The sequence below is a fragment of the Astatotilapia calliptera genome, chromosome 1, assembly GCF_900246225.1.
Source record: "Astatotilapia calliptera chromosome 1, fAstCal1.2, whole genome shotgun sequence".
Taxonomy (NCBI): domain Eukaryota; kingdom Metazoa; phylum Chordata; class Actinopteri; order Cichliformes; family Cichlidae; genus Astatotilapia; species Astatotilapia calliptera.
Genome location: NC_039302.1, coordinates 1,544,909 through 1,569,518, shown reverse-complemented (window position 1 = coordinate 1,569,518; position 24,610 = coordinate 1,544,909). Strand labels below are relative to the sequence as shown.

General features: G+C 40.8%; 1 protein-coding gene across 2 annotated transcripts in view; it reads right to left on the bottom strand.

Moving 5' to 3' along the window:
- Positions 1-24,610, bottom strand: part of LOC113033514 (CD82 antigen-like) — a 52,522-nt gene that overhangs the window by 13,975 nt on the left and 13,937 nt on the right. For both annotated transcript variants that reach the window (XM_026187519.1, XM_026187428.1), the window contains 3 exons: positions 16,082-16,154; positions 13,586-13,658; positions 2,563-2,684 (listed from right to left, as the gene is read on the bottom strand). In XM_026187519.1, the coding sequence (XP_026043304.1) occupies positions 2,563-2,684; positions 13,586-13,658; positions 16,082-16,150 (264 nt within the window). In that variant the 5' untranslated portion in view covers positions 16,151-16,154. The remainder of the gene's footprint in view (positions 1-2,562; positions 2,685-13,585; positions 13,659-16,081; positions 16,155-24,610) is intronic.

Below are 24,610 nucleotides of genomic sequence, written 5' to 3'. Positions count from 1 at the left end.
AAATAATCCCAAGGTCCTCTTTTCCACCATAGATCATTTATTTAACCCTGATTTTAACAGCTCCCAAAGAAGCCCCACAGACTCGCTCTGTGAGCAGTTTGCAGACCACTTCAGGGGAAAGATCAGCGCCATCAGATCTGATATTTTATCTAATCGTGATATGATTTTAAATACATCTGAGGGCTCGATTGTACCTGAGGAGACACTGGACAGGTTTGTCCTGGTTAATGCTGAGAACTTTCAGAAGGTTTTCTCCACAGTGAGACCCACCACATGTCTTTTAGATCCAATCCCTTCTTCACTCTTTAAAACACTTTATGGATTTTTTGAGGCTGAGCTTTTATACATGATGAATTGCTCTCTTCAGTTGGGTGTCTTCCCTGCTGCCTTTAAAACGGCGGTGGTGAGGCCCCTTCTGAAGAAGAGCAATTTGGATTGTAATGATTTTAATAACTACAGACCTGTATCCAACTTACCATTTTTAAGTAAAGTCTTAGAAAAACTTGTTTTTACTCAGATTACTGATTTTCTCAATGATAGACAGATCCTGGAGATATTCCAGCCTGGATTTAGGGTGAACCACAGCACAGAGACGGCTCTCCTAAAGGTTTTAAATGATCTTAGATGTAACTGGGACGCCCAAAAGCTCTCAGTGCTGGTGCTACTGGATCTAAGCGCAGCCTTTGATACAGTAGACCACGCTATTCTTTTAAACAGACTGAAACACATGGTGGGCCTCTCTGGTGCTGTACACAACTGGTTCACTTCCTATCTCTCTGACAGATCTTTTATGGTGAGTATGGATACATGCTTCTCTAAGATCCATAAAATGACATGTGGTGTGCCTCAAGGGTCGGTTCTAGGCCCTGTACTTTTTAATTTGTATATGCTCCCTCTCGGCAGTGTCATCAGGAGGCATGGAGTGAACTTCCACAGTTACGCTGATGACACGCAGCTGTACATCTCCGTGTCTCCTGATGACACCAGACCAATGGATGCCCTCTTTAACTGTATCTTGGATATAAGATCTTGGATGGCAGAAAACTTTTTACAGCTTAACCAGGACAAAACTGAAGTTTTAATTGTCGGTCCTGAGGCTCAGAGAGAGAAACTCTTGTCTAAATTAGAGGCATTTTCACTATGTCCTTCGCTACAAGTGAAAAACCTGGGTGTTATTTTTGACTCTGAGCTTGGTTTTATCCCACATGTTAAACATGTAACCAAAATTGGATTTTATCATCTAAAGAATATAGCCAGAGTCCGCCCTATTCTCTCTCGGGCCAACACGGAGATGCTGATGCATGCTTTTATTACCAGTCGCATTGATTACTGTAATGCCCTGCTCTCTGGTCTTCCTAAGAAGAATATTTCAACTTTACAACTCTTGCAAAACTCGGCAGCTCGTGTGCTGACGAAGACCAGAGGGCGGGCCCACATTACACCGGTTTTAGAATCGCTGCATTGGCTCCCCGTGTGTTTCAGGATCGATTTTAAAGTTCTTTTATTGGTTTTTAAATGTCTTAATGGTCTCGGGCCTTCTTATCTCTCAGATCTGCTTTTACCATACGAACCCTCGCGGACCCTGAGGTCCTCTGGTACTGGCCTTTTGATTGTCCCTAAAGTCAGGACACATACTCACGGAGAGGCAGCGTTTCAGTGGTATGGTCCTCGTCTGTGGAACAACCTGCCGGAGGAGCTCAGGGCCGCAGAGAACGTACATGTTTTTAAGAACAGACTCAAGACCCACCTTTTTAATTTAGCTTTTACTTAGCGTTTATTTATTTTATGCTTATTTATTCTATCCTGTTATTCTATTATTAATTTAGGATTTACCTAATATTTGTTTGATTTTATTCTTATTCATTTTTTAATCTTCTTATTCTATTTATATTTATATTGTATCCTGTTCTTATTTATTTTATCATTTTACCCTATATATATTGTATTGCGTCATATCTCCAGTGTTTCCTCGGAGGGCGCTCTCTGCACCGGGGCTGTTATTGACCGTGGCTGCTGGGTCTCTGGGGTCCTCTCGGCCTGGCTGGGGGGCTCCTTTGCCTCCCTCCTGCTGTGTGCCCAGCCTGGAGGCTGCGGTCTGTGACCGGCTCCCGGTGCAGACGGCTCCCTGTTATAGTGTTTCCTCACTTGGCTCATGCGAGCCCAGCCCAATTTTTACTCTTTAAGTGTGCGCGTGTGTGTATGTGTGTGTGGGTGGGGGGATATATGTGTATTGAGAGTGTGGGGAGTGAGTTGGAGGGTGGGGTGGGCTGCTTTTAACTATGTAAAGCACTTTGTGCTACATTTTCTCTGTATGAAAAGTGCTTTATAAATAAAGATTGATTGATTGATTGATTAATAAGTTATGTTAAGTTTGCTGATCCGAAAATTGATCCGATCCATGACTTAAAACCGTGATCCGATCCGAACCGTGAGATTTTTGATCCGTTGCACCACTAGTCTTCAGTAAGGATGCAAAAGTTAACTATTGACAGGAAAACCTTTACATCATTTATATTTTTTCATTATCATGTCTAAATGGGGACGGTACACACACATACTCACCAGGCTCAGCAGAGAGCGGACCTCATAAATGGCCCCCAAGCAACCGAAGAAGCTTATGAGAATGGGGAAAGCTCCAACTCCTATCAAAATGTAGCATGCCAACTTCACATCTGTGGAGTTTTCTGAGGATCAGCAACAGAGATCTCAGGTTACAAATTGCAAGCTGTCAGAGCGTGTGACTATGGCTACCATACTGTTAGGATATACATTATGCTTTTTGTTTAAGTAGCAAAGCACATTGGTCACACATGCATGTTTGAGTTGTAACTTGTTTCTAAGGCGATTTCATCACAGTGGTAAGTTTACATTATTCAACTATAACCGAGCAACGTGATCAAATGTCAGACTGAATTTAAGAATGTTACAGCTGACCTACCAGATCCCGACATCCATGGATTGGAATTACACAGTAATTGTGTAAATGTTTTTTTCCTGTATGCCATGAAATGCTAGATATTTACTAAAGTGATTTTTATGTCGTGTAAGATTCAGAAAATCATCTAAGAGACTTTCGATCTTTCTAAGCCCCATTAATTAAACAAAACAAAAAGAGTGAGACAAGAGTTAGTACTTTCCCAGTCCTCCTAAATCTAGCTGTAGGGAGTTATACAAAATATACCTAACACAACAGTTAGACATTAAAGTAAAACAGACTGTGTGGACTTGTTATCAGTGTTGCAATTGATCAACTTTCCCATTAACTGAAGCATTTTGACATTTCAACATTGTATAGTACAGAACTGAGAGAAGAACAAACAACAAACTACATGAAGGTGATTTGAAGTAGATGACTGCACGTCTTCATTATGAACACATTTCTAAAGTTTGACTATAATATCGGAAACACTGCAAACCCATCAGGTAACTTAAAAAAAAATATTGATTCCCAGTCTGCTTTTGTATTGCGGTTCCCATGTGAGCTCTAAAACAAAATCTAAATACTTATTTGAGTATGACCTCAATAATAACGGAGCCCACAGGGCAGATTTAATAATGCTCTGCACAAGTAACGACGTTACCTTTTTCAGTAACGAGTAATCTAAATAATTACTATTCCTATAGTTACAACGCCGTTACCGTTACTAACAAGAAAATGCGGTGCGGTCGTGTTACTATTTTTCAACAAACAGGCGGCTGAAGCTGTCTTCAGCTTACTGCATCTTATATCAGTTGCACGGAAGTAGCTGTAAGTAATCTGGGCGATAACTTTTTGGCACAACACGAGATAAGGCGGCAAAACAATCGCATGAATGCTGCTGTTTGGCTGAGGTAAAACCAGAGTCATGATAAACGATATATACGCGTTTTTTTCTCAATAGTTTCGTCATGTTTAACGTCTAAGGACAGCGCAGCGAGCACTCTCTGCATATGACCAAAAAAATTAAAAAACAAACAAAAATCAGCCCTTTCGTGTTGGTGGAAAAATGTCAACCAATCAAAAAATGATATGGCACCATGACATTTGGTTGTTTAGGAAGAGGGGGAAGTTTTAGGAGTGACGGAGAGAGAGAGAGAGTTTTGAGATGTGAGAGATTTGTGACGTTTAGCGTGTTTGGAGTGTGTACTTAATGTGTTGTCTTGTGTAGTTAGTGTGTAGTGTTGTGGATGATATATATCAAGCTCAGGTCCTCTACCAGAGGCCTGGGAGCTTGAGGGTCCTGCGCAGTATCTTAGCTGTTCCCAGGACTGCGCTCTTCTGGACAGAGATCTCCGATGTTGTTCCCGGGATCTGCTGGAGCCACTCGCCTAGCTTGGGAGTCACCGCACCTAGTGCTCCGATTACCACGGGGACCACCGTTACCTTCACCCTCCACATCCTCTCGAGCTCTTCTCTGAGCCCTTGGTATTTGTCCAGCTTCTCGTGTTCCTTCTTCCTGATATTGCTGTCATTCGGAACCGCTACATCGATCACTACGGCCGTCTTCTTCTGTTTGTCTACCACCACTATGTCCGGTTGGTTAGCCACCACCATTTTGTCCGTCTGTATCTGGAAGTCCCACAGGATCTTAGCTCGGTCATTCTCCACCACCCTGGGGGGCATCTCCCATTTTGACCTCGGGACTTCCAGGTTATACTCGGCACAGATGTTCCTGTACACTATGCCGGCCACTTGGTTATGGCGTTCCATGTATGCCTTGCCTGCTAGCATCTTGCACCCTGCTGTTATGTGCTGGATTGTCTCTGGGGCATCTTTACACAGCCTGCACCTGGGGTCTTGTCTGGTGTGATAGACCCCAGCCTCTATGGATCTTGTGCTCAGAGCTTGTTCTTGTGCTGCCATGATTAGTGCCTCTGTGCTGTCTTTCAGTCCAGCTTTGTCCAGCCACTGGTAGGATTTCTGGATATCAGCCACCTCCTCTATCTGCCGGTGGTACATACCGTGCAGGGGCCTGTCCTTCCATGATGGTTCCTCGTCTCCCTCCTCTTTCTTGGGTTTCTGCTGCCTGAGGTATTCACTGAGCACTCGGTCAGTTGGGGCCATCTTCCCAATGTATTCTTGGATGTTCGTTGTCTCATCCTGGACTGTGGTGCTGACACTCACCAGTCCCCGGCCCCCTTCCTTCCGATTAGCGTACAGCCTCAGGGTGCTGGACTTGGGGTGAAACCCTCCATGCATGGTAAGGAGCTTTCTTGTCTTTATGTCAGTGGCTTCTATCTCCTCTGTTACGTTTCGGTGTGTCAGTGTTTTGTTTTTGCGTGACTGTTATGTATTTCCTGCTTTACTTTGAAAGTCTGTGTTATTTTAGTGTGTTCAGTTTACGTTTTCCCTGTCTCGTCAGTTCTAATTTGCCCCAGCTGTGTTTCCCTCCTGTGGTCCATTCCCTGATTGCTCCTTCTTTGGCCAGCCTATTACCCCAACAGGGTACCTGATCACGGGCAGGGCGTACGTGTTGATGGCCCGGATCTTGTTCTTACCATTCAGCTGACTCCTCAGGACTTGCCTGACCCTCTGCAGGTACTTGGTGGTTGCAGCTTTTCTAGTGGCCTCTTCATGGTTCCCATTTGCCTGCGGGATCCCCAGGTACTTGTAACTTTCCTCTATGTCTGCAATGTTGCTTTCTGGTAGTTCAATCCCCTCAGTTCTGACTACCTTCCCTCTTTGTTTTATATATATATATATATATATATATATATATATATATATATATATATATATACGTGGGAAAGCTTTACAAACATTCAGAGATGAACTTACACACTTGCTTTACTTCTCTCTGGGATAACTTCCTCGGAGATGAAATGCTGGTTTGGTAGCGAGACTACAAATACACACAGCCGCTCTATCACGTGACCACACTGCTCCGATGTGCTACGGTTGTGAGCCGAGTTACGTGGTGTTGCAAGTTTTGTGAGGTGCTTTTTTGATATTTAATGGATCGGATTACATTTTTTATTTTTCTCCGATATCTGATCCAGTAATTTACGTCAGTATCGGACCGATACCGATACGTAATATCGGATCGATCCATCTCTAATCTGTACATAAGTGAGACATTTCATACGGTTTGCGTTGTATGACCACATTCCTGAGCTCAACTCTCTGGACTTGTGCTATCAGGCCATCTGTCTATCCTTTCAGCTTTGTCCAGCCAGTGATGTATTGTGGGTTGCGAGTGTGGAGTCATGAGTAAGGGAGTGAGCGCACTAGGCTGATGTGATGCATACTGATGCTGGACAGAGCTGAAAGAGCCCTGTGTCTGATGAGGGCACCTGCTGAGCAGCCATGGCTGACAAACATCCTCAGTGATGTGCGCTGTTCTATTCTTTCTCTATTACACTTGGTCACTGTCTCTATATGTTTTCACTGAACCCTCTTCAGTCATGTCTGTACCTTTTCCCCCCTCATGGACACAACTCATCTTTCTCTTTCTCTTTATCTCTTTTTACCATCTTGACATATTATTACTGCAGGTTAACCTTGTAAGTTTTAAAGATCTTTCTGATGTTAGATTTACAATCTGCTATGTCATAACCAACAATGGCTCTTCAGTTACTGAACAACTACAAACAGATGCGTTTCCAAACTGAAACTTTTGGTATATGACTTTGGTTTAAGATTCAGTTTAGTCATGAAAATGTTTCTGTTTTAGTCAGACTTCAAACATCTGACATTTAACCTCCTAGGACCTGGCGTCCACATATGTGGACATCACATTTTGGGTTATTTAGACCAAAATACTAAATCTTGCTCTACAAGGGCCTGATATTCACTTACGAGGACACTATACTGCTACTCTTCTATCGAAATTTTAAATGAATATCCTCATATGTGGCAAAAATTAGGTAAAAAAGAAAAATCTGGTAATTCTTTGTTTTTATATTCATCAGGTCCCAATCAGCCCAAATATCAAAGAGAAATTAATAATGCATGTCATGGAAGAGTTCGGGTCTTAGGAGGTTAATCCAGTTTTCCTCTTTGACACTTTAGTATTCATCCATGGGCTTTAATTTTGTATCCCTCAAGAATTTTGATGTCCCATCAAGTGTTCTTTTGATCTAAAGCAAGGTTATTGAGATTCCTTAGAGACCATGTCCCTCTGGTCTGTACTGCACTGACACAGTCCAGATCAAAGTTTTAAGTTTTGATACCAGTATTAAATCTTTATTTCTATTTGGAAAATATTAACTATTATTGTTAATAATAACTGTTATGTGTAAGGTAGTATCATGCCCAACTTGAACACCTGCAGAAGCAAATATCTGTGAGGAATGCAAAAAAACCCTTCCTAATAAGTATTAAAATAATCATAACCGTTGTTTGTTTTTTGTGATTTTTCCTGACTGACTGAATTCATTAGAGGGTCCTTTGTCCCTCTTGGGGGGAAACTCCCACTAGGTTTATATCTGGGACTCTCCACCATTTGACCTTAGAACTGAAGAAGCTTCTCGGATGAGAGGTGAAACGTCTTCAAGCAAGTTAAAGAAGTCCAGACGCTTTTCTTTCCAAGCTCCTTAGTTGAAAAAAGCACTTCACAAAAACTTCATGAGAAACTTTAAAACCAATGTCACTGACTGTTATATCTTAATTATCTCATTTAATCATGGCTCAAGGTGCTTTATATCTTAAGGTAAAGACCCTACAGTAATTGAAAGAAAACAGAGAAAACTCCAACAATCACATGAACCCCTATGAGCAAGCATTTTGGCAACAGTGGGAAGGAAAAACTTCCTTTTAACAGGAAGAAACATCCAGCAGAACCAGACTCAGGAATGGATGGCCATCTGCTGCGACCAGTTGGGGCTAGGAAAAGGAAGATGGGACAAAGACACACTGTGGAACAGAGCCAGCGATTAATAATAACTAATAATTAAATGCAGAAAGGTGTGTAAACACGTAGTAAGGGGAATCCCCAAGCAGCCTAGATGCACTGCAGTGTAACTAAGGGAGAATTCAGGATCACTTAATCCTGCCCTAGCTATAGAGTACAAAAACTTCAGTTTTATCTGAATTTAGAAGCAGGTCATCCAGGGCTTTACATCTTTAAGACATTCAGTTTAACTCATTGGTGTGTGTTATCTGGCTTCATGGACAGATAGAGCTGGGTGTCATCTGCATAGCAGTGTAAATGTATGCTATGTCTTCTAATGATGCTGCCTAAGGGAAGCATGTATAATGTAAACAGAATTGGTCCTAGCACTGAACCCTGTGGAACTCCATAATTAACCTCAGTGTGTGAAGAGGACTCTCCATTTACATGCACAAACTGGAGTCTATTAGATAGATATGATACAAACCACTGCAGTGCAGTACCTGTAATACCTACAGCATGTTCTAATCGCTCTAATAGGATATTATGGTCGACAGTATCGAACGCTGCACTGAGGTCTAGCAGGACAAGCACAGAGATGAGTCCACTGTCAGAGGCCATAAGAAGATCATTTGTAACCTTCACTAAAGCTGTTTCTGTGCTGTGCTGAGCTCTGAAACCTGACTGAAACTCTTCAATAAGCCTCTGCAGATGATCTGTTAGCTGTTTGACAACTACTCTTTCAAGGATGTTTGATATGAAAGGAAGGTTGGAGATTGGCCTATAATTAGCTAAGACTGCTGGGTCTAGCCCTTGTGTCATACTGGGACCTTTTTGTGCCACTTTTTTCATTCGTATGAACGCCATTTCCACTGTGTTGGGTGTAATATAGCGAAACTTGCCACCCGGTTTCGTTTTTGTAAAAGATTCAAAATTTCAGTCTGATTTTCTTAAATCAGCCTAACACGGCTGAGCAGCAAAAATACTCACACTGATCACCCTAGGGACCGTTTTGGGCCCATTGACTTCCATTATAAACGCTATTTTTCACGCCAGAAAAATTACGGTCAAAGGGATCGTCAGGTCTCCAGCTTAGGTTTCGTTTTGGACTACAGGCCTTAGAGTTGTAATTTTTTTATTTGTCCACCGGGTGGCGCCCTTGCTTCACATTTGACCTCTGCTGGAAAACAGCGGGCTGCTTGGACAGACCTGCCGGAAATGACGCCTCTTTTCCGGCGTGCAGCAGCGGCTTCGCCCGCTGATCGGGCGGACCATTTTTTGGTCCCTAGGACCATGAGAGGGTGCATTTTTTTTTTTTGGTCAACAGGAAATGACGTATTTGTTGTCACGTGGTACCGGAAGTGTGCGCTGGAAAAAGGAGTCCGACGCAACATGCCCCGATCATCGTCGCGAGTTAACCCTGGAGAATGCACTCATTTCGGCCTCGACGAGCAGCATTTGCCGCCTGGAGACCATTTTCTGGTTCTGGAAAAAAAAATAAAAGGCGATCGAAATGACTCTTGGTGCCAATCTTTAGTCCATCTAAAGGCCTAATTATAATAACAATCAAATATTACTTCAAATGTTTTTTTGGGAAAATATTTAGTTTTTTAGTTTTTTTTTTAGTTTTTTTGTAATTTAAAGGGTTAAAACAACGAAAATATAATTAAAACTTTATATGAATATTTCAGGGAGAAGTAGTTTTAAAAGACTGACCAATTTAAAGTGAAAAAAAAAATTAATATTTAATATTTTTATTGCACTTTTTGGGCGTGGTCGATAGTGTGCATTTTATGAAATGCGCTCCTGGAAAAAAAATAAAAGGCGATCGAAATGACTCTTGGTGCCAATCTTTAGTCCATCTAAAGGCCTAATTATAATAACAATCAAATATTACTTCAAATGTTTTTTTTTGAAAATATTTAGTTTTTTTGTTTTTTGGGGCTAAAAAACAGGGCGCTCATGTAATAAAACTGGGATTTAAAGGGTTAAAACAACGAAAATATAATAAAAACTTTATGTGAATATTTCAGGCAGAAGTAGTTTTAAAAGACTGACTCATTTAAAGTGGTAAAAAATATGAATATATAACATTTTTATAGCACTTTTTGGGGCGGGACCCTTTTGGGTCCCCAGGGTGTTCAACGTAAGTTTTTTAAAGGATGACACAATGCTTTTTGAGTAAAGGTTTAACTACAGCCAGCTTGAAGGCAAAGAGCAAAACAAACAAAAAATTAAGAAAAGTAGCTGGATATATTGGTTTAACTCAACATACTTACAACATATTTTTTAAGATCAATTACTGATAATCCTGTTGCTAATGGAATAACCACATAAAAAAGTACACATAGCCCATACTACTACTTTGAGGAAGTTTAGGAAACAGACAGTTTGTAGCACATACTTCATGTCGATTAAATTATTATAGATTATATTTGACCATCCCCCCAAAAATCACAATCTAAAACCAAAATCTATAACTCATCAGTGTCATAGGCTGTAACATAGTTTCTCTGCACCGGTTTAATGTCTATGATGTATAGTCACAGAAGTATCAATACATTGGATGTAAAAAACATAGATTCATTACTAAAATAATTACTGTAAAAGGGATTTCATGGTAAGCTGTCTCTAAAAATAGATTCTGGTTTTGTTTTACAGATTTTAACCTTATTTTAAATAGGATTTGATGATTGTTAAAAAAAACAAAAATCAATTATCCAGAATTCGCTAGAAAGTGTTAAAAAAATGAAATCCTTTGACAAAATAAGAATGGTATGCTTATGTCTGATCATATATTGATACAGTTTTGAGTTTCATAGTTTGTGTTTTAACAATTCAAATAAGTAAACCATAAAATCTGAGGTTCCCAATGTTTGCATTTCTTCTTTTTTCTTCCTGTCACACAAACAAACAGTGATACTTGGAGCTAGAACATGGCCACATTTAGGCTCTTAATCATAGCTTCTTGTTTTTTTGGCCTAAATGCAATCCACAAGGGGTTTAGTGGGAAGTATCCACTGGAGAAAATACAATATAGCATTTCTGTTTTAGTAGGACTCACACCAAACGCTGGTCAAGACAGCAGGTTGTATTTTTATACTCCTATTCAATAAGAGCAGGAAAGTGACTTAAGTAAAGTTAAAACCAGAGGAGGAAAAAGTACAGACTTTCTTACTTAGAACTATAGATACCTGTGTCTAAAAAAATACTCCAATAAAAGTAAAAGTACTGAAGCATCTTTTTTACTCAAGTAAAAGTGAAAAAGTAAAGGCTCTGAAATGTACTCTAAGTAGGAAAGTAAAAAGTAGCTCCTTGAAGGACATTTCTAATTCTGTACAAAGGAAACTGATCCCTGTGCTATATTAATATAATAAAATAATATTAGTACATAATAATCCAAATATTTAAATATAAATTCTAATTCAATTGAATGCACTCAGTTTGAATCTGTTATGTAGGGATTCAGCAGGTGGGGAACCCTTAGATCTGTGTAGTGTCTCCGCATAAGGAAAAGAATCACAACTCAAAATGTCTTGGCCGATTCCCATTTTCTAAACTGACTCCACACTGTATATTGTGTTGTTACTAAACTGTTGGTACAAATGTGGATTCAGCAAATTAATCTAACCATGATGGCCCCAAACAGCTGGAGGATACATATGAGAACTGCATGAGAACTTAAATGCAAAACGTAAATGAATATTAGCATATTACAGTTGATTTAAACCAACACTGACCATGGACACCACAGCCACTGTGCACCAGTCCAGCACAGTGCTTTACAATAAATTAACCACAGTACGACAAGCTAACATCTTTATCTCATACAAACAACTATTTTCAGCAACACACGCGTCAAACTGCACACAACAGTTGGTATGTTTATTTATGTTTGTTAAGCTTGAATTTCAAATTACCTGACACTTAAAAAATGTAACTCCCTTCATGTTTTCTCCATGTAATGCTAGCTAGATTTGAAGTACCGCAACCACAACATACGGACACCTGCACTCCTTTCTACAGTGGCTGGGAAGTGCAAATCGCAACAAATTACAAAAACCCACAACAAATTAAAAACCCGCAACAAATTAAAAAACCCCGCAACAAATTAAAAATCCTTGACGGAAAGGGATTGTCTGAAATACCGGAAGTGACGCAACGATTAGCCTAATAGGGCTTTTGGAGCGTGATGTCACGAGAGGGGGCGTGGCCATGGTTTTTGGTTGTGGTGCCATGTTTCTGGGCCAAACAAAGCGCTAGCGAAAGAGGAGCGAAAGTACACGGATAACACCAGCTATGGTTCGTACTTGCTGTGCGGTCGGTTGTAAAGTTAGATCGCACGACCGGCAAGGGAATAAGGTTGAAAATGGTTTATCTTTTCATTCTTTCCCCATCTGGAAGCAACATGAGGCAGCTCTTGTATCGGATGTTACCAAAAGAAGGCGTCTAGTCTGGATAGCAGCTGTGAGACGAGCTGATATTAATCAATGTATTATAGTAAAAAATGAGACACAGGACACAAACATGGAAGCAAGATATATAATTAGTATTATTTATAATAAATATGAAGAAATAATTGCAATTTCTTTAACCATTGAGAATAACTAAATCCTTCAGGACAATGTCACATCAGTGCACTGAACTCACTATGGCTACGTTCACACTGCAGGTCTTAATGCTCAATTCCGATTTTTATATTTAAATCTGATTTTTTGTGTCTGCTTGTTCACACTACAAATAAAATGTGACAGCAAAAGCGCTCCTTTGTGAACCCTCAAAGTGGCCTGCATGCGCAAAAGCAGACGTCACACACAACACGCTCTGTTCAGACCCAGACCAAACAGTAATGTTTGACTGATGGCCCTTAATATAAAGACTTGTTTCAGACTTTGCGTTCTCCAATTTTGCTTTAAGTTATTTTGTTATTTATATATGGCCTAATAATTATCCTTATTTTTAATTTATTGCGGGTTTTTGTAATTTGTTGCGGGTTTTTGTAATTTGTTGCGGGTTTTTGTAATTTATTGCGGGTTTTTGTAATTTGTTGCGGTTTTTGTAATTTATTGCGGGTTTTTGTAATTTGTTGCGGGTTTTTTTTTATTTGTTGTGGGGTTTTTTAATTTGTTGTGGGGTTTTTTAATTTGTTGTGGTTTTTGTAATTTGTTGTGGGTTTTTGTAATTTGTTGTGGTTTTTTAATTTGTTGCGATTTGCACTTCCCAGCCACCGTACCTTTCAGCCCACTTTGACTCCCAAGTATACATGCTCTAGATAAGCGGCCCCCAACCTTTTTTGGTCCACGGACCGGTTTAACGTCACCGGTTTAACGGATCGGCCTTTAAGGTGTCGCGGATACATACAACAAAATAAAATGATACCAACAAGACAAAAACTGTTGTATTTTTTAAATATATTAATAGACACGAATTCACTGTGTAATTGTGTAACTTTATTAGCAGCGTCCGCCTGAAATGCGCCAACAATATGAAGAGTTAGATCCTCCTATCTGCCCCTTAATGCTCTCTGGCTGCTATGGTAACGTGTAAATACTTCTTTCAAAATAAGACACACAACTACAACATGGGAAAAGACTCAGGGAAACCAAGTCAACAATAAAAACCCTGAAATCCATCAATTTAAATAAACACTCAAGTACAGATACCTAAAAATTCATTCAAGTACAGTAACAAAGTATTTGTACCTCGTTACTTCCCACCACTGGTTCAAACACACAGAGAAGTACAGATGACCTCAAACCTGATCAAGCACTTACTCAGGGCAACGATGAAAGTCTGATTGTCCAGGAGAATCCAAAATCCAAAGCCAACGATGACGGCCCCAAACAGCTGGAGGATACATATGAGAACTGCATGAGAACTATCAGAATGAAAGGATGTCACAAGAAATTTGATAGTTACAAGCACCACTTCCTTTCCATGATTTTCATGTATTTAAAAAAACACTTTGATCAAAATGGGTTCTAAAAACTCACTAATGAGAAGCATGAAATTATGTGTTTTCAGAAGTATCTGTCAGAACAAATAGGAACACAGTGGAAGCTGCAAATGCAGAGGGTGAAATGCAGGTACAATGAAAACCCACTCTATTAAGAGTTTTAATGCAACAGCGCAAATTGTCCTGAGTTGATTAATTTCTTGACATTTTACCTTTATTTTGACTAAAAGTTGCTGTATTGAATATTCCTAAATATTAGCCAACAAGCCAACAACATGTTTGTCTATGTTTGTTTGGAATTACATTTACATTTACATCCCACTTTCTCAAATTTTTTATTGAAAATTATGCAGTTTAACATCACATTGCACTCTGAAAAGAAAGCATAGTACAAATAAGCCATTGGAGTTAAAAAAGGGAATCATGTAATCGACTTATAGCCCAAAACGTATTCTAAATCTTTGACTCATCAAAGTAGCCACCTTTGGCAGATATAACAGCTGAACACACCTGTGGTATTCTTTCCACAATAGAAATCCAATGCAACTCGTCCTGTCAAACCTGCAGCTCAAAGTCTTGTCTTCATAGTTGAAACTGAGACTTGCTTACGCATATCACACAACCTGTTAACTCTCAGAAACTTGTCCTCTGATTCAGTTGTGGCTTTAGATCTGCCGGACCTCTTCCTGTCAGAGTTTGTTTCTGAGTGGTGAATGAAACTGTACTCAATGACACCTTGACTTTTTGCTATGATGGTCTGTCTCCATTGATAATGGCCCTCTCACCATTTTTGCAGCAACGCACTACTTTCTGTAGTACAAGACTGTTCAGCTGATTTTTACAGTGCGTTCCAACACTGCTAATATGCACACAGAGGGGGTTGTAAGTAATCTAAAACAGTTGAAACAGCTGTAGGAATTAGTAGCACCAGCTCTCAAGGCTTGATGAACCTCCATTGCTGCAGAACAGCTTTAAATTGTTAACCCATTTTGAAAAGCCTTTTTGTATAATTCTAACATGTAGATTACTTTTCAGTTCTGGGTAACCTTACCTTTTTTTTTTTTAAAAAAAAGGTCTGGCAGTTCACCCACTTACCTTTGTATCATTTCGAGCTATTCATTGGACATGAACGACTTGAATTGCAATAAATAAATGGACAAATTGGGGTGTTCTAAAACTTTTGACCAGTAGTGTATGCCAAAAGTTCAGTGCGCGAAAACCACCCCCAAACTATTGCAAGCACAATTAAATTCCTTACATGTTAATTTTTATAACATGCATGCATAGAACTCACAGCCACTTGCACAAAAAAGCCATCATGCATATGAGAGTGTCTGCGTTGCACTCACTGCTACAGTTTTGCGCAGACAGGTTGCTTAATGTGCTCAAAGCTGAATCCTGCTTGCATAAACTAACTTAACTTTTCACTGTTTGGAGGGCAGAGCCCAAAGGAAGATTGGTCACTTTGGTGGACTGTTAATGTTAGTGCCTTAAACTGCCTTACACTGTCAGAGCAAAATAAGCGCTACTTTAAACCATATTTATATATCCATCCTTTTTCTTCTGCTTATCCAATTTAAGGGGTTGGAAAGTCTATTTCAGCTGTCACAGAGCAAAAGGCAGAGTACACCCTGGACAGGAATGCCTTAAATGCCTGGGCCCTTGGTATCCCAACATAACATTGCATTATCTTCTTACAAATCAATGTAACTGACATTGACACTGCACTGGCAGTCTTCATAAAGTTGAAGGAAGGATGAATGGCAAAATGTACCAAGACATTCTTGATAACAATCGGCTGCCATCCACCAGGATTATGAAGACCAAATGAGGGAGTATGCTTACAAATCATTGTAAGAAGATGATCTGTCCCTAACCACCTGTCAGTGGTTTAATCTTTTGTCATTTTAGTTATATTTACATGTTCAAAATAAACTCTATTCTATTCTATTCTATTCTATTCTATTCTATTCTATTTAGCACCATTTGACAAAATCTAAGATTTATAAAATTCTTCTAAAAAGTAGATCTTAGGCCAAAGCATGATATTCTACAATACATGCTGGACAGTTTCCCCATGCTTACTTATGTGTTATCAAATGTACTTTGTTATTGTCAGGTTTTTATCTCACCATATTAAGCGCCTTGAGGCGACTCCTGTTGTGATTTGGTGCAATATTAAATCAAACTGACGTGAACTGAATGGAGTAATAAACTCAATCACAAACATACAGCTGCTCTAACACCATCCTAAAGGTGCATTTTTCTGCAACAGAACACTTTTATGAGTCACTAGTAAATTTAAAATACTTACAAAGAAGATGAGGTTGAAGAAGAACAAGAAGTACTTGCTCGCTGTCATGCAGCCTTTCCCCATGGTCATTTATCTGTGAACATGAGACAAATGAAGAGTCATAATAGAAATTTACATTAACAGCCCCAAAAGCAGAGATTATTACAGGATGCAGTTTAATTGTAACAGCTTTAGATCAGGGATAATCTTGATGTAAAGAAGTGGCGACAGATGCTGTAAGAATTAGAGACCACTGTGGATCATGATGATCAGATCAGGACCAGGGGCTCAAATCTAAAAGATTACAGCAGCAAAACCAGTACGACCTCAATCTGTGAGCATGGGGAGACTGCACTGGCAGTCAGATGTCTATTCATATTAATGTACAGAATTCACCTGCTTGCTGCTACTACTGCACATTCACCCAATGTGTATGTATGTATATATAAAAAAAAAAAACACCCAGCACGCCCCTGCGGGCGGTTTATCCTTCAAGCTCGATCTTTCGATCTTTCTAAGCCCCATTAATTAAACAAAACAAAAAGAGTGAGACAAGAGTTAGTACTTTCCCAGTCATCCTAAATCTAGCTGTAGGGAGTTATACAAAATATACCTAACACAACAGTTAGACATTAAAGTAAAACAGACTTGTTATCAGTGTTGCAATTGATCAACTTTCCCATTAACTGAAGCATTTTGACATTTCAACATTGTATAGTACAGAACTATGGAACGCCAGGACTGCCATAATGAATTAATTAAATACACCATTAAATAATTAATTAAATGTGGCAATAATTAATTAAAATTGGAATTAATTAATTAAATAAATAGTTATGACACATGTAATTAATTAATTATTGACACATTTAATTAATTATTTATGTATTTCACATTTTAATTAATTATTGACACATTTAATTAATTAATTATTGACACATTTAATTAATTATTTATGTATTTCACGTTTTAATTAATTATTGACACATTTAATTAATTAATTATTGACATATTTAATTAATTATTTAATGATATATTTATTTATTTCATTTTGGCAGTCTTGGCGCCTGGCTCTCATCATGAAATAATTTTATCTGTCAGCCTCACCCATCAAACTCAGGGGGCGGGGTTAACGCTGATCGAGTCAAAACCATTGCTTTGGCCTGGTGGCCATTGTTTCTAGCACACAACAACCGGCATGTGGAAGCTAACAGAACTGAGCTTTGAAAAACCCTGTTTGTGTGTTACCAAATACCGTTTTAATATTTTTTTAGCCGAGAATGTAGTGGTTTAATCTTCATGTGTCTGGTCGGTTTGTCAAGATACAGCCTCTTTGCAAAAGTGTTTCGATGATTTCGGAGATGTCTGCCCAGTCTCACGGCAAAGCGTGGGATAGACCCGCTCGCCTCGCAAGCAATCCCACCGACAAAGCGCAGGCCCCGGTACATAGCTGTAGTAACCCCCGCTGACTTCTTTTACTGAGGTTATATTTATCGATGTTTTATTTCCTGATGTTCTTATGTGTCCTACGTGTTTCAGTCGCCAATTCTGAATTATAACTAACATTAAAAACATGTTTAAGGAGGAGAGAGAGCAAATAAATCTGTTTAACATCTGATCTTTGGGTTTTAGTTCAGTAATCAGCGTGACCTGTGTATAAACGCATAAAAGAGATAACGTTGGTGTTTCCGTCATGTAGTAACTGCTGGCTTTAACTGTACAAAGGTTGTTCGACACTATGAAACACATACAGACTTCATGATGTTCGGCTAATATTTTTATTGTGAATATTAATCATGCTGACCTCGCTCTGTACACCACGCAGCGAGGTCAGCATATCCACGATATCCTCAGCTCCATGAGTTAACACAAAGTTTCCCAGCTGACTATCTAACTGCCAACTATTCCAGAGACGTGAAAATATACAGCATAAAGAAAAGTGTAAGAGACTCAGCAGCAGATTAGAATAACAGTTATACATTTAATAAATCACCAAATGAATCCAAGAAACGAGCAAACCTGTTCCGACAATTTGAATTTGTATTCCCTCAGCTGCAGACTCGCTGCTGTTTAAATGTTTGAAAAGGAAGATTAGATATAAAAAACGTCAAACATAGACTCAGTCTGCCTTCACATTTGATATGAGGCCAGCACGTATAGTGGCCTCAGCAGGCTATTACTGAAATACACGTGCTATATCATAAACTATGATATAAACAGGGAGGTCCTATTAACATGTTTAGTTTTAAAGGACACCTTCCTGCCCTTAGTCTCATTCATGAGCAGTATTAGTTTTCTTCTAACATCCAGAAGTCTGCACGATGTGTTTCATAGTTTGTAACAAGCCTTTGACAGGTAAACATAACATGACCGAAAAAGCAAAAAAAAAAGAAAAAAAAAAGAGAGAGAGTGTTGACATAAGAAGAGAAAATTCTCTCAATTATGGAGACAGACAAATGGTTCATTTACGTTTGATGTGTGTTTATTCCTCCCTAAATATCGTCGCTGAAGTTTGCCATGCATGTCAGATTTTCCTGCGCATTTTTATACCTCTGCCAACAGAGAGAGAAAAAAAATCACATTCTAACAGACAGCTGGTGCTTAGAATACAGTTGAATAACTATTAAAAAACAGATGATATTTAGATGATAGTTCAGTCTAACACATGTGCCAGTGAACCATTAAACGTCTGTGAAACTATGCAGTTATGAAACGTAACTTTAACCTCACCCAAACCGATTTGCTCAGTTGTAAATAAAACAGCGAAGTAAACGTGACCCGACAGACAGAACCTGAGTGAATGAAGTCCAGCGTTTAACCACTGAGAGCTAAAACTCAGCTGAGGTTTGAAAGCTGTGTGCCGGTGATTGGACATCAGCCGCTGATAAAGCTGTTCGCCTATAAAGTGCTCTGTAAGGAAACGAGCTCCAGCAGCTCTGCGCTCGGGGAAAACACTATATTTACTTATCTTGTGCAGAAAAATGCGCTGACATTGCGTTATATCGAGCACCGGCTGCCCAGTTAAACTGTGACTATCATCAGGTAACTAGGCGTGTTTCTTGAATTAGCAGCAGGTGTTAAACAGCTGACAGATGAGGAGGAGGATGCATGCAGGTAAACTGAGGGTCTGTTGAGCTGATCGCTGGTTTCGTGAGAAAAATGTCAGCTCGTTCTTTATGTTACAGAAGCACAGAGACACAAGACCAGGCGGAAAGAGACGATCGTTCGGTGAAAATGAGAATCTGCGAATGCAACATGTGGAACACGGAGAGTGGAATATGTAAACAAACCGGTTAATGTACCCCCTCGGTGCACTCTGCATGCTAACTGTTAGCAGAGCTAGTGAAATCTCTGAAAACATCTGAGCACTTTTGCAAACATGTTCTATGTTGACAACCTGACCAGACATACGTCGCGACATTCGCGGCTAAAACACTGTTAAAAGTGTAGCTGGTGACAGAAAAACGGGGTATTTTAAAACTACACCACCACCATTGCTGCTTGTGATTTGATCTGCATTCTGGGATACCTGGCTGCCCCAAGTCTACACAAGCAATCGATTTTCTAGGATCGACCTGTTTTGACTTACTTTGCACGGCAACCAATCAAATGTTAGAGAAGCTGCATGGGCAGCGTTAACCCCGCCCCCTGAGTTTGATGGGTGAGGCTGACAGATAAAATTATTTCATGACGAGAGCCAGGCGTCAGGACTGCCAAAATGAAATAAATAAATATATCATTAAATAATTAATTAAATGTGTCAATAATTAATTAAATGTGTCAATAATTAATTAAAATGTGAAATACATAAATAATTAATTAAATGTGTCAATAATTAATTCATTACATGTGTCAATAATTAATTAAAATGTGAAATACATAAATAATTAATTAAATGTGTCAATAATTAATTAATTACATGTGTCATAACTATTTATTTAATTAATTAATTCCAATTTTAATTAATTATTGCCACATTTAATTAATTATTTAATGGTGTATTTAATTAATTCATTATGGCAGTCCTGGCGTTCCATACAGAACTGAGAGAAGAACAAACAACAAACTACATGAAGGTGATTTGAAGTAGATGACTGCACTTCATTATGAACACATTTCTAAAGTTTGACTATAATATCGGAAACACTGCAAACCCATCAGGTAACTTTAAAAAAAAAATTGATTCCCAGTCTGCTTTTGTATTGCGGTTCCCATGTGAGCTCTAAAACAAAATCTAAATACTTATTTGAGTATGACCTCAATAATAACGGAGCCCACAGGGCAGATTTAATAATGCTCTGCACAAGTAACGACGTTACCTTTTTCAGTAACGAGTAATCTAAATAATTACTATTCCTATCGTTACAACGCCGTTACCGTTACTAACAAGAAAATGCGGTGCGGTCGTGTTACTATTTTTCAACAAACAGGCGGCTGAAGCTGTCTTCAGCTTACTGCATCTTATATCAGTTGCACGGACGTAGCTGTAAGTAATCTGGGCGATAACTTTTTGGCACAACACGAGATAAGGCGGCAAAACAATCGCATGAATGCTGCTGTTTGGCTGAGGTAAAACCAGAGTCATGATAAACGATATATACGCGTTTTTTTCTCAATAGTTTCGTCATGTTTAACGTCTAAGGACAGCACAGCGAGCACTCTCTGCATATGACCAAAAAAATAAAAAAACAAACAAAAATCAGCCCTTTCATGTTGGTGGAAAAATGTCAACCAATCAAAAAATGATATGGCACCATGACATTTGGTTGTTTAGGAAGAGGGGGAAGTTTTAGGAGTGACGGAGAGAGAGAGAGAGTTTTGAGATGTGAGAGATTTGTGACGTTTAGCGTGTTTGGAGTGTGTACTTAATGTGTTGTCTTGTGTAGTTAGTGTGTAGTGTTGTGGATGATATATATCAAGCTCGGGTCCTCTACCAGAGGCCTGGGAGCTTGAGGGTCCTGCGCAGTATCTTAGCTGTTCCCAGGACTGCGCTCTTCTGGACAGAGATCTCCGATGTTGTTCCCGGGATCTGCTGGAGCCACTCGCCTAGCTTGGGAGTCACCGCACCTAATGCTCCGATTACCACGGGGACCACCGTTACCTTCACCCTCCACATCCTCTCGAGCTCCTCTCTGAGCCCTTGGTATTTCTCCAGCTTCTCGTGTTCCTTCTTCCTGATATTGCTGTCATTCGGAACCGCTACATCGATCACTACGGCCGTCTTCTTCTGTTTGTCTACCACCACTATGTCCGGTTGGTTAGCCACCACCATTTTGTCCGTCTGTATCTGGAAGTCCCACAGGATCTTAGCTCGGTCATTCTCCACCACCCTTGGGGGCATCTCCCATTTTGACCTCGGGACTTCCAGGTTATACTCGGCACAGATGTTCCTGTACACTATGCCGGCCACTTGGTTATGGCGTTCCATGTATGCCTTGCCTGCTAGCATCTTGCACCCTGCTGTTATGTGCTGGATTGTCTCTGGGGCATCTTTACACAGCCTGCACCTGGGGTCTTGCCTGGTGTGATAGACCCCAGCCTCTATGGATCTTGTGCTCAGAGCTTGTTCTTGTGCTGCCATGATTAGTGCCTCTGTGCTGTCTTTCAGTCCAGCTTTGTCCAGCCACTGGTAGGATTTCTGGATATCAGCCACCTCCTCTATCTGCCGGTGGTACATACCGTGCAGGGGCCTGTCCTTCCATGATGGTTCCTCGTGTCCCTCCTCTTTCTTGGGTTTCTGCTGCCTGAGGTATTCACTGAGCACTCGGTCAGTTGGGGCCATCTTCCCAATGTATTCTTGGATGTTCGTTGTCTCATCCTGGACTGTGGTGCTGACACTCACCAGTCCCCGGCCCCCTTCCTTCCGCTTAGCGTACAGCCTCAGGGTGCTGGACTTGGGGTGAAACCCTCCATGCATGGTAAGGAGCTTTCTTGTCTTTATGTCAGTGGCTTCTATCTCCTCCTTTGGCCAGCCTATTACCCCAGCAGGGTACCTGATCACGGGTAGGGCGTACGTGTTGATGGCCCGGATCTTGTTCTTACCATTCAGCTGACTCCTCAGGACTTGCCTGACCCTCTGCAGGTACTTGGTGGTTGCAGCTTTTCTAGCGGCCTCTTCATGGTTCCCATTCGCCTGCGGGATCCCCAAGTACTTGTAACTGTCCTCTATGTCTGCAATGTTGCCTTCTGGTAGTTTAATCCCCTCAGTTCTGACTACCTTCCCTCTCTTTGTTACCATCCGACTACACTTCTCCAGTCCGAACGACATTCCAATGTCATTGCTGTATAGCCTGGTAGTGTGGATCAGTGAATCGATGTCTCGTTCACTCTTGGCATACAGCTTGATGTCATCCATGTACAGGAGGTGGCTGACAACTGCTCCGTTCCGTAGTCGGTATCCGTAGCCAGTCTTGTTAATGATCTCACTGAGGGGGTTCAGGCCTATGCAGAACAGCAGTGGGGACAGAGCATCTCCTTGGTAGATCCCGCACTTGATGGTGACTTGTGCTATGGGCTTGGAGTTGGCCTCTAGTGTTGTACGCCACATCCCCATTGAGTTCCTGATGAAGGCTCTTAGCGTCCCATTGATCTTGTACAATTCTAGGCATTCCAGTATCCAGCTGTGGGGCATTGAGTCATAGGCCTTCTTGTAATCAATCCAGGCAGTGCACAGGTTGGTCAGTCTGGTCTTGCAGTCTCGGCTGATTGTTCTGTCTACCAGTAGCTGGTGTTTTGCGCCTCTGGTATTCTTGCCAATTCCTTTCTGTGTCCCGCTCATGTATTGACCCATGTGCCTGTTCATCTTAGCCGATATGATGCCTGACAGGAGCTTCCATGTAGTACTGAGGCAGGTTATTGGTCGGTAGTTGGAGGGGACCGGTCCCTTCTTGGGGTCCTTGGGGATCAGGACCGTCCGGCCTTCAGTTAGCCATTCCGGGTGTCTCTCGTTAACTAGCAGCTGGTTCATTTGTGCTGCCAGACGCTCGTGGAGTGCAGTCAGCTTCTTCAGCCAGTAGGCGTGAACCATGTCGGGCCCTGGTGCTGTCCAACTCTTCATACTGGAGACCCTTTCTTGGATATCTGCCACTGTGATGGTTACTGGACCCTGTTCAGGGAGGTCGCTGTGGTCTGCCCTCAGATCCTCTAGCCACTGAGCATTGCCGTTATGGGTTGCATCCTTCTCCCATATGCTCTTCCAGTATTGCTCCGTCTCCAGCCTTGGTGGTGCTGTTCTCTTATTGTTCCCTTGCCACTGAGAGTACACCTTTGCTGGTTCTGTGGAGAACAGCTGGTTTATTCTCCTGCCTTCTATCTCTCTGGTGTACCTCCTCAAGCGGCTGGCCAAGGCTGTGAGTCTTTGCTTGGCAGTTTCCAAGGCCTCAGGTATGGACAGCTTGCTGTATTTCTTAGGCACCTTATTTGTCTTAGTATTTAGTATTTATTTATTTATTGTCATTGTCAAGAACAATGAAATTGCGTTTGGGGCTTCCATACAACTCCGTTAGTTGGCTAACCTCCCTCCGTGCTACTTTGATCTTGCCTTCTAGCCTCCTTCTCCATGGAGGGTACTGCCCCTTGTCGCTGTTCAACTTGTAGCCAAGCATCTCACTGATCACTGCTGCCGTATTGTAGATCAGCTTGTTAGTGTCGGTAATCGTGGTTGTAGGTATTGCCCGTAGTGCTGCATTAACATCATCTAGCAGACCTTCTGAGGGTACTTCACGTAATCTTGGTAACCGGCTACGGGGGATCCAGGTTTCAAGCTTGGCCATGATCCTATTTTTCAGGTCAGTTCCTCTCGCACTCAACGATCCTTCTCCTATCGCACTTGGGGCTATGTACCCAATCTCGGGTGGGGGTGATGATATCGCCCCCCTGACCTGGCGTCCTGACTCCTCCTTGCCGTAGCATTTGTGTTGTACCTCGTCAATCTCTAGAGCAGTCCCTTCTTTCGAATGTTGGAACACTGAGCTACTAGTTGTTTCGCCGTCATTGTGGATGTTGGGTATCGAAGAATCCATAGGTCCCTCATCCTATTCATGTAGCCCCTTCCGCCGGGGTTACTTGCGTAGTAGCATTCCAACATTTACAGCAGAAACATAAAATGTACAAAAAAACAAAAAGAATAATAACTACAATAATTAAACAGCAATAAAATAACTGTCAGTTACCCACTGAGTCAAAGGCCAGTGAATAAAAATGAGTTTTTAATCTGGATTTAGAAACCAGCACTGATGCAGATTGCCTAATGTGAAGAGGAAGATCATTCCAAAGCTTTGGGGCAACAGTAGAGTCTCCTCTAAGTTTCAGCCGTGATCTACTGACTGAGAGCAACAGCTCAGCTGACCGGAGTGAATGAGGGGGGACAATGAGGTGCCAGACCATTTAAGGATTTTATAACCAGTGAAAGGATTTTAAAATAGATTCTAAATTCAATTGGAAGCCAATGTAAGGAGGCCAGAACTGGAGTAATATGCTCAAATTATCTTTTTACCAGTTAAAAGCTGTGCCGCAGCATTCTGCAACAGTTGCAGGTGTGACAGAGTGGAT